At 36.2% G+C, this 11,461-nt stretch overlaps 1 protein-coding gene across 3 annotated transcripts in view; it reads right to left on the bottom strand.

The window, feature by feature from the left end:
- The window catches only part of LOC109726883 (telomerase reverse transcriptase), a 31,270-nt gene continuing 25,917 nt past the window's right edge, over positions 6,109-11,461 (bottom strand). For 2 of the 3 annotated variants that reach the window (XM_020256721.1, XM_020256720.1), the window contains 4 exons: positions 9,152-10,333; positions 8,192-8,694; positions 7,211-7,480; positions 6,109-6,555 (listed from right to left, as the gene is read on the bottom strand). In XM_020256721.1, coding sequence (XP_020112310.1) covers positions 6,285-6,555; positions 7,211-7,480; positions 8,192-8,694; positions 9,152-10,333 — 2,226 coding nt within the window. In that variant the 3' untranslated portion in view covers positions 6,109-6,284. The remainder of the gene's footprint in view (positions 6,556-7,210; positions 7,481-8,191; positions 8,695-9,151; positions 10,334-11,461) is intronic. The other variant, XM_020256722.1, reaches the window with a different exon arrangement.

Below are 11,461 nucleotides of genomic sequence, written 5' to 3'. Positions count from 1 at the left end.
CGTAAGGGCCCACCCACTCACTTTTTTTTTATTTATTTGTTTGGACTTTCGTAAGGGCCCACCCACTCACTTTTTTTTTATTTATTTGTTTGGGCTTTCGTAAGGGCCCACCCACTCACATTTTATGAATGAGCCTATTGTGGATTTTAAATTGTAATTATTGGCCCCAAAATTTTCTGGTCAACATGAGACCTATCAAAATTGTTTGAGTCTGAATCTAATCAGTTTCGAAAATTTTTTTTTTTTTTTCACTTCAAACAACGTGGTGAGTAGGTGCATGGCAAATTTGGGAAAACAAGACTAGCAAGTTGTGAAATGGATTTTGAGATACTTACGAGGTACTACTGATGCTTGTTTAGAGTTTGGAAGATCTGAAGCGGGTTTGACAGGCTATGTGAATTCTGATTATACTGGAGACCTTGATAAAAGATCTCTTACTGGTTATGTCTTCTAACTTGGAGGATGGGCTATTAGTTTGCGAGCCTGTTTATAGCTTACAGTTGACCTATCTACGACGAAGGCCGAGTATATGGCAATTACGGAGGCTGTGAAGGAAGATATTTGGTTAAGAGACCTATTCGGTGAATTAAGCAAAAATAGTCATAAGCTTACAGTATTTTGCGACAGTCAGAGTGCCATTTATCTCATAAAGGATCAAATGTTTTACGAGAGAACAAAGCATAGTGACATCAAGTATCACTTTATTCGTGAAATTCTTGCTCAAGGAGACATTGGAGTGAAAAAGATCAGCACTCTTGAGAATCCTGCTGACATGTTGACGAAGCCTCTTACTCCTTTCAAGTTCAAGCATTGCTTGGACTTAATTAGTATTAATTGTTGATTTGACCACCCTTAGGGGCTTGTGGAGAAGGTGGAGAGTTATGGTTGCTGCTTTATTTAAAGGAAATTTCTCGTCAAGGTGAAGATTTGTTAGATATGCCTCGAAATTGGTAATCGACTTCAGTTTTGGAACTCCGACTCGTCAATAGTTTCACGGTGCAACTAATTTGGAAAATAAGTTGTGGAGGAAAAATGAATGTCTAAGGTAGGCACGAATCGGATCAGATTCGAAACCTATTAAGAATTTGTTTCTTCGTTTTGCCCTAGAGGCGACAGATTGATTGTACTTTGAACTTTGTATTCCCTTTTTCATTCAATAGTGAAGCTCTCCTCCCTCGCCTGTGATTTTTTTTCTACAAAAGATTTTTCACGTAAATCTATGTGTTCTTCTATTTTCTGCTTGTGGTTTGTCTATTTTGTGTTCATCATTTTCGTTTTCGTTTATGCCTTTGTTGTAACAATAGATCAATGTAATCTTCAATCGCCAAACTTGTGACATCTCTATGCAAAATGCTTGTAATTTGGCTATAGTAGCATCGGTATATGACTTCCATATAATTTATGAGCCAGTCAAAATTAAAATTAACTAAATAAGAAACTTATTGCATGTATGCATTTGTAAAATATTGAAGAAAATATGGACGTACCTGGGACTTTTTTTGCTAATCTAACTCATCTCTATAGAATTTGATGTCAGTAATCCTCACATTAGCTCCAACTGCAATCCCCTAGTATTCACCCATCTAAAATGGAAAAGATATATATTAGTTGCTATTAATTTTGAAATGCATAATTATCAATTAAGTAAATTTGAGCTACTGGCAAACCAAAGAGCAATCTACTATATTAGGCACTGTTCCAACACTAGTAGGTTGACTAATATGAATATGGTCACACGCACATATCTATAAATAAGTTGCAAAAAGTTAAACATCAATACATTAAAAATATAACAAATAGAATATTACATATTATACCTATAATAATGTCGCAAAGCAACAACATTCAATCTTTAATTTCTTTTAACAAAGCCGCTCTTAGTGCTCGATAAAAATAGGCCAAAGCTACTACATCACACACTAATACACCGCACTCAGCAAAATATGCAAAATGTGGAAGCCATTTAAGATGAATTCTATATCAGTGAGGTTGGGAAACAAGCTATACCTAATCTGGTGAAACATGTACACATATGTTGTAGCTGCAACTAATGTGACAGATACATCTAGCTATATGTGACGGTAACACTGGTGTAAATGGTCCAGTGGAATTTGACTGGCTTTGATATCATTCACCACCTGTCCTAGTAGCGACTGACATAACTCTGGCTAATGGTGCAATGCGGCACTTGTCACAGACAAACCGTCCACACAAAAACCAAATTTGATGGCCACATTCTAAAGTGTAATCATCATCTCATCATGACGGAAGTAGAAAATCTAGTGCTCCTGTCTCTCTTTCTCTCAATAAAAACTCCTAACGATGTTTGATCCAGATGCACACATTTAAGATGTGATATTCAATAGAATCCCACATATCATAGAAAAATCGAGCACTATCAGTTGTCAAGTTCCGACTAGTTCAATTTACAACTAAATTGAACTGCATTATACCCCTATATTGCAACAAAGTTTAGTTAGTTATTAATTCGAGCAAATAGTACCATGATAAATCCCTAGTAAAATTAATTTGCCTCTCACATCACTCCTGACAAATCCCAACCTACAGAGATGTTGCTCCAACAAGACTAACGAATCAATTAGTCTAGCATCCTCTAGATCCATCATCAACAACATTATTAGTACCTTTACAAAAATAAAAAGTCATTATTCTAAGGCAATACAAGTAAGAGTACAACTAGTCCTACATCAATGTTCTTATTGCACTCTCTCTAAATTTTGTGGGCAAGTGTTTATATAATGCTCTTCCTGTTTACGTATGCTATATTTTGTTTGTTGCCCTGCTCTTTTGTCCATTATATTGTAAGTGCAAGCGGATCTTGGGTGACCTTTCATCCTTCTACTAGGAGACAATATCATTGGCGGGCCTTAAGGTTGTGGCTAGTGTCGTCTTATCAAGAACAGGATGGGATTATAGAGTGTATGTCTCGCAATAGCAATCAATACTATTTCAACACGAGCAAAAATTAGGATAGTTTATTTTTCTTTGTGAAGTACTACAAACTATTAGAAGATGTGAGCAAAGTATTACGGTTCACTTTAAGTCACCATAAAAATATTTTGTACTTGTTTTATTCACAATCACTTTATACAATAAATCTCCAATAGATACTTCAAATTCTACTGGCCTAAATTATTGCACAATGTGTCCCCTCAGCGTCTCCGTGCACAAGGATAGGGGAGTTTTTTCCCCATTAGAGGGGATAGAATAGGGATGGGAATCATAAAAACCCGCAGGGATAATGTCATGCCCTGCCATCCCTTCCCCAAACCTCGTCAAAACTATTCAAATAGTCTAAAAGACTACCTTCCACTAAAACTCCATAATTTATAGAAGTTCGTTGTACTACAGATAAGGATGGGGAAGAGATCTCAATCCCTTCCCCACCCTGTTGCCATTCCTAATTATACTTGAGATTGGTCTCACTTGCATAGATTGAGCACAAAGGCGTAGGGTTCTTTGGAAATATGATGTCGGTTTGTAGTGTTCTGGAGCTCAGTAGCTGGATCCAAGTATAGTGAAAGTAGCTGGTCAATACATTTGTAGTGTGTGGGCAGAGCGAGAGCCGTTTTAGCGAGAAATGGAGACAAAAAAGGACTCTGAACGACAAAAACTACTAGAACTGAAGTTCTTAACATTTTTGGGCGCTCAGTAGATAGATCCGACACCCAGAAGAACTATAGCCAGTTTCGGACCCTACCTCCCGAACGCCCATTTCTACTGTAATGGCCTGAATCTCAGTTGGTTAGAAGTGACCTTTGGATTGACACGCGTGCAAGGAGTCATCTTGGATTCGGACGCATGGTTTGGGTGCCCAAAAGCTTTCAAACAGAGGTCCGATGGATTCAGACCCACCCTGCGAGTGCCCATGAGGAATTTCTGATAGTGCACAGTGGATTCAGATGCCCAGAAGACCAATTTGGGCCCCAAAGGAGCCTTGTTTTGGCAGCTGTGCATTATGTCCTATGGCACTGACTAGTCCAGAAGGGGATTAGTTAGCCAAAAAAAATTGAAAGGGGAAGGGGCATTTGGTCAATTAAAAATTTGTGTAGGTTATTTTTAAAAAAGTCCAATTTGAGCAATGTTTTGATTAAAATGAAAATTAAACGTACAATCTTAATTGGAACAAATTTAGATTTGATGATTTATTTAAATAAAATTTCACTAAAAGTTTAGTGACTAATTCATTCTGAATCAAACTCGGATTAATTCACTTGGACAATGGAAGGTCCCTTGACCTCGGCTTTGTGCATACTTGGAACATCCTCTGGAAGCATACTCTGCTGCAACATTAATTTATATCTGCAAAGAGGAAACGCTCAAAACTGGTGCCGAGGAAAGAAAGAGAGAGGACCAATACTTTTTCTTTTTTTTTTTGGTGAGATAGGTAGTATGCTACCTTAAAAATAAACTTAGCTGAAAATGTGAATCAACTAGGATTCGAATTTGAGACCTCGAATATAAACCACCAAGCCTTTTGCCAGTTTGCTATAGGGACGGTCGGTGAAAAAATGAGGGAAGAAAGAGAGAAGAGGGCGGCCTCGAGGGAGGGAAACTATGCTTAGATGATGTGACATATTGAAAATTAATTTATTGTTATAGATAGATTATAGATTTATATATTGCATCACGTGTATTATAGAATCCCTCTAAATCAAGCCACTGGCTCCAAATGGACGTAAGAAGCGTCCTAATAATAAAGGACAAAAACTATTAAAAAAATCATTAAAACAAATATTATACTAATTTTTTCTTCACACAAAATAACTTTAAACACTTTAATTCTCTACCATCACTATCTTCTTCTCACCTGACCCCTCTCCTTAGCGCACTTTCTCTTCACTAGGACTCAACAATTATTGCTAACTAAAAAAGTCAAAGCATCTCTACTTTTACGTCTTCTCTGCATGCCTTCTAAAATCAACATATGTGAGGTTTCTAAAAAAAACTCAAACCCCGACGTCCTCCGTGAGCTCTATGGTCCAGGCGCACAGTAGACCGGCTAATTTCCGTATCATTTAATTTGTAAACAACATCACGTACTGAACATTAATGTCCATCAGTCGTCCTCATCTTTTTGGCTGTCTACGAGGCGAAAAATTCTAGAATGCAACGGGTATATTAGTGACGTGGCGTAACAAACCAATCAAATTAATCATTTTAAGAATATATGTCCCATCATGATTGTAAAAAAGTATTTTTATTGTACTTTTGTTTGAAAAGAATGAATGTGATTGGCTTGTTATTGATGACGTGGTGTAAGTGTGACAGTGTATAATTTCTCCTACGAGGCTCGCCTGATAACAGAGAGAAAGTCTACGCTGCCACATTTACACCACATTATCAATAACAAATTAATCATATTTTTCTCAAAAAAATATAATAAAAATATTTTTCTATTAACTATAATAGAAAGTATGAACCTAAAAAAATCTCATTAATTGAAAACGCCACATCAGCAATATAATTAGTACATTCTAAACTTTTTCCTCGATAAAAATCCTGCTTGACTGTACAGGCATCTTAGTTAGTTAATATATCCTTTTGAACTGCTTAAGCCATATAATATTTGATAGATAAAGCGATGGAATGCCTAAAATAAATACCATATTCAACCTTTAAATCAATTTTTCAGAAAAAAATAAATAAATAAATAAATAAATCACGGCGGTTGAAATACTCTCCTACCAAATCAAATACTAAAAAGACATTTTGAGAAGTAATATCAAACTACTAGCTTCCCATCATACAAAAAAAAATTCATAGGGAATAACTTATCAGTGGATATCTTATTCTAACATTCAAACAAGAGCGAGAGATCAAAATCTACTGAAACAAGCCTGCAACTCATAATCTAAGCATCCTTAAGACATCTAAAAAGTCAACATCGCAAGTCTCCTTCAACCGCATTTAAGCGTCTCATAATACCGTCGTTGTGCCTCATTTTTTACAGGTATTAGCTAATTTCAAGAATAAGTTATTTGGGTTTACAAATTTTGTTGCTCAGGACATTAAATAGTCAAGAGGTCATGATACTATCTACAGTAAAATTGATATGCTGCACAACCTTTTGGCAAAAGACATTCATGAGTAAAGTTTGTTGTTTCAATTTAAATGAAAAATCTGTAAACAACAATAACAACATCAGAAGAATTAGATTTTCTTTTCGTAACACAAGAATAATTCTCTTTCCCAGCTAGACAATTTTCATTCTTCTGAAATCAAAATACTGCTTCATAAACAACCCACCTCCACTTTCTTCTCTAGAACTTGAGTTTCCAAAACACTGATGAGTGAGAGTCATCGACAGCGTAGTTCAGATGAGGCGAATTGTAGTCCACACCATCGTACATCAAGATTCGTGATTTCAACAAAGCCAAGAGCTCCTTGTGCCGGGATTGCTTCTTCCTCAGCATGCGAATGTACGCATAAAGCCCGAGCCAAACGGTTTCGGCTTTCTTCAGCCGGAAAACCGGATGGATGTTGTAGAGCTCCATGTCATGCATGCGCTTGTTGATGAGACTGTGCATGTAACTGATTGAACAGGAAGACAATACAGGACAACATAAAGCAAATCTCAGCTTAGATTTGTTTATACTAAAATTAACTGTAAAATGAAAGAAAACATCGAGTATTTGGTACATTAAAGTAGAACAGATCAGTGCATGAAATGTGCGCGACCCTTTAGTTTTGTGTGAATGTGTTCTGGAACTATGATCCACAAAATTGCATTAATTGAATTCACAAAGGACTGGTCTCCAAACTTTTAGCATCTCTGTTTGTTTTCAATCTTTAACTGATATCAACCCTCTAACATGACTACAGAGTCCAAAAGTCACAAGAGTATAAAATGGACCTTTCCAGCCATTTAATGATATAAATTCAGTAAAGGGCAAAGATTGACAATGGTATGCACAGATTTAGGGATTTGATTACAATATTTGAGAGGCTAAGAGTTGAAAAATAAACTACATTAGAAGGTTTAGATCTGGTGGTGCACTCTTTGAACAATAAATCCATATTAGAGAACAATAAATCCATATTAGAAGGCTAAGAGTTAATTTTATGTGTAGCAAGTTGCTCTCAGGTTCGAGCATATTGCTCCTCTCAAATCCTTTTTTTTAGTGTGCAATGTCGGATTGAAATCTAATAATTGCAAAACGAGATAATCAATCTCATAATTCAATACCTGAAAGTCTTCACAATAATTTTCAACAGAACATTTGGATCCAATTTGGTACCAGGCATGCTACAAACGTAGCAGTGGAACTTCATTGCGCATAGAAGAAAGGCTTGATAAGCATTTAATCTCACAATGGCCGGAGAGTTGATGTTAGAGTCATAAAATATAGGATGACATTTTGGCCGCATATAATCACACATCTTGCATTTTAGATGATACATTGGGCTACCATGTTGTTGAACTGTAATAGTGGAACTAATATGTACCTCACTATACCTGTAAAAGAAATTTTCAATAATCGATTAGACCATCTGAACTTTTTTTGAATTTTGTTTGTTAGTGATTGTCTCAATAAATCAGTACAATCAGCTCGAATCAGTGATCAAGATGATCAAGTAACTAAATATTAAGAAGACAATATAAGGCAAAGACATGAGACACCATGCAAATTTTGCAACCCAAAGGCCAAAGCCTTCCTAACATTCATTATTTTCAGATGACATATAACTCCGGATTTGCCTGTTTAACCTGGCATCTGGAAGGGCTTCTCTAGAAAGCAGAAAATTCTCGAAACCAGATGTTTGCTAGAGCCTAGAGCTTCTGCTGAGGTGAGAACATCAACTGAGTTTTTGAGTCTGAAAAAAGTAAAAGCCCCGATTTGAAACTTCTGCTTCTATGAATATCAGTGCTCATTGAATGGTTCTAATCATTTCAGCAGAATCTCCCGCTGGGCCATACAGCACTTGATTCTAAATGCATCAAGAAATAAAAGGACATAGAAGCCCCAATTTGAATCTTCTGCTTCTATGACTCTTGGTGCTTATTGAATGGTTCTATATCATTTCAGCAGAATCTCCAGATGGGCCGTACAGGACTTGATTCCGAATGCATCAAGAAATAAAAGGACAAAATCCTAATTACACCAGAGCAAAGGAATAGTACATTTCCAAGCTAGGTAGTAGTAATATAGCATCAATAGAAGATTACCTCGTGTAATCTGCTTGAATCTCCAGTGTTCTACAGTTAATAAGCAAGCCGCTCCACGGCACAAAAGATATGCCATCATCACCTGTATATACCCTATTAAGAATACGGTCGCTATGTTCTACGTCAAAATTAAGACCATATTTCTTGTCATTCATGAAGCAGTTATAATCACTGACTCCTCCCCTCAACCTGTCAAAAAAACTTGTAGCAAGATTCTTGGAGGTAGATATGAAAAGAAAATCGTCAATCAACCTCAGCAACAAATGGTTCGGCATAGAAGTACTGCCATCTGATTGCTTGCATGTCTTTTCAAGGTACGGCATAATGATGCTCCTTTCCAATTCGCCGTAGTAGAAAGAACAAAGAAGAGAGGACAAAACACTTCCTTGAGGTATGCCAAGTTTTTGGATGTAAAAATCCCGACCAAGCTGTAATGCATTGCACTTCAAATGATCACACAGACAATCAAGAAGTTCGCTTTTCGTGATCCTTTGAATTTTCGCCTAATTTCACAGAAAAATTTTAGAGAATTTGTATACTGAAGCAAATATTTCAAATAACAGTACAGAGTTTTATTACAGAAAAAAGATATATGGATAGTCCCAGTACTATACCAATATTATGAGAGTCCCTGAACTTTCTCACATATTGCAATTACATACCTGACCATGAAAAGAATATCTTAAGGTTTTCCTGTGAAACTCCTTGTCTCAATATACTTGTTATAGGCCCGTAGGGTTAAAAAAGATCATTACACTGAAAATTCATGTGTCGCTTGATTTCAATTTTCAGCCCAAAAGATGGAATTGCACAATATATGATAAAGTGCATGGGAGGAAGAGTTAAGGGACCAATTCACAAGAAAATATTCATAACATTATACCAAAAGGTATTTAGTTTTTCAAGGCCAATTCAATAGGAATAACCTAGGTGCACAGAGAACTCAAATGAGTAGAATACCTGATCAACAAAAACACCAAATGAAGATGACAACTGAATAGAAGCCTCAGGTGCAGAAGACCCACTAGCACAGCTGGAGATACAGCCATAAGATACTCGGTTATAAATGCCATCTGAAGACTTCTTTGTGCATACAAGTCGTGCGTATTTCCTAATAAAGTACCCCTCATCTGCAATAGCGTCTACCATTATCTTGAACAGCATATCATGTTTAATGGAATCAAAGGCCTTTGATACATCAGCAGCAACAATAAATACATCAGGCAACCCCTTTGATCCATTTTTCAGTTTGCAAAGGAATTGATGGAAGTTTTGGTAGACATCATTGTAGTCAAATACAGAAGATCCCAAAAATTCTGAATGCTCGGCCTTTACTCTTCTCAAAACAGTATGTAATTCTTGGAGAGAAGAATTCACCGACTTGCAATACAAAAAATTCTTTCTTCCATTACTGCGCATTCCAAAGCGATCAAGCTTATTATGAGGATGATGCATCCAACGTGATGACTTAAGATTCGCTAATGGTCTGATGGTTTTATCTTTTGGAAGGAATCTAACTCTTGAGAATGGAAATGGTTTGTTATGAAATATGCATCTCAAAGATTCTGGATCCAGAAGCTCATAGTTGTGCTCTTTCAAGCCAACAATGGCTGTCTTCACTAACTTCCTCCACACTGGCTTTGCATAATAAAACACATCGTATCTTTTTGATTCTCTCTCTGTAACATAAAAGTTTGCTCTAATAATGGGAACAACTAGGTAGTTAAAGAACCAGTAAATCCAACGATGTACGAAGTTTCTATGCAACTTTCTTTTGGTATTTTTTGATATCTTTGTATCCATCCCTACATTTTCAGAATTCCCATATTTATATTTTGCCTTTTGCCGATCAAAAGAGCACACAGACAGCATAGTTTGTGACAAAAATGGAAAGGATGAAATCTTCAGCCCTCGAATGCATCCTTTTAGATAGAAATTTTCGAACCTACGTAACCGAACAAACCTCCCAATATTTTTTCTCAGACATCTCCAACTACTAGAATTTCCAAGTAGAGATGAAGGCACTATGCTTCTAGAAACAGCCCATAGAAAGGAAACCACCTGGTCGCCCTTACAGAATGATTGAGATGGATCCAAACATGGATCAGAATCTTCTGACGAATTTGAACCATGGTTGTTTTCCTGCACAAAGAGGATTAGACCATTGCAGAAGATCGGCTAAGTGGGCAGAAGAATGTAAGTATCAAAATCCAGTTTTTCTGGGCATTTATACAATTTCATCTGAAACAGAATTATTCTACAAAGACAAGGGACATTGTGTATCTTTCAACTAGGGGTATAAAGGGCAAGCAATCATATAATAGCATCAGTGGGAACCTAAGGTCTTTTGGGAAGAATTATCAAATTTTTTCCCTTTATTCTTCCTCTTTGGCAGGAAGTGTTGGAGAAAACCCAAAATTCCTCTAATTTATTAATTTATTATTTATTTATTTACTATATTTTTTTATTATTTAAATTTTTTATTATTTATTGTAGCCGTCTCCGCACGAGCGCGGACATTACATGCGAGCGCGTAACTTTACACGCAATGTACGGAGTGGAACATTGCTTCCAACATTCTGCTGCCTTGGGAATTCCACCATTATAAGAACCCCTCCAATTCATGGAGCTGGGTAACTACAGTTGAAAAAAAAAATACATATATATTTCTATCTTAATTTTATTACTTTCAAAATTTCTTTAATTTCTGGGTGTTGAAAGAGTCTCCGTCAACCTCTTCCGCGTTCGTGCTCGAAGGAGTTCCGGTCATACCTTGGGGCAGTGTTTCCAGTTAATCCCGCACGAAGGACGGGAATACTCCTTAGGGCAGTGCTTATCACGCTTTCGGATCAAATCATTTCAAGTTTCTTCTTCCACAATCAATTTGGAATTTAGCGCTTACTTGTAAGTTGGTTTTATTAATTTTCATCACAAAACTAGTTAGATTTTAATCACAATCAGATTTTAGTGCAGCATTTCCCCAACAATCTAAGGCGTATCTCCAATGTGATTAAAATCAAACGAGTGCTTATCCCCCAAAAAAAAAATTGTGCATATTGTATATAATTTGTTTGATAACTTGTTTGTATAATTGACATACAAAGTTAAATTAATTGGGATTAGCATTTTTAAAATCTAATACAGTCTGCTTGCAAATTTTCTCTTGTTCAGATTTGCTTTCTACATTAATAAAAAAAAATTCATATTATTTTAATACAACACAACCCTCTCTGGAAAAAAAAAAAAAAAAAAAAAAAAAAAAAAACTGAC

This window comes from Ananas comosus, linkage group 21 (genome assembly GCF_001540865.1).
Source record: "Ananas comosus cultivar F153 linkage group 21, ASM154086v1, whole genome shotgun sequence".
NCBI classification, from domain to species: Eukaryota; Viridiplantae; Streptophyta; class Magnoliopsida; order Poales; family Bromeliaceae; genus Ananas; species Ananas comosus.
Note: the sequence above shows the minus strand (reverse complement) of the source record. Positions and strands in the feature narration are given on the sequence as shown.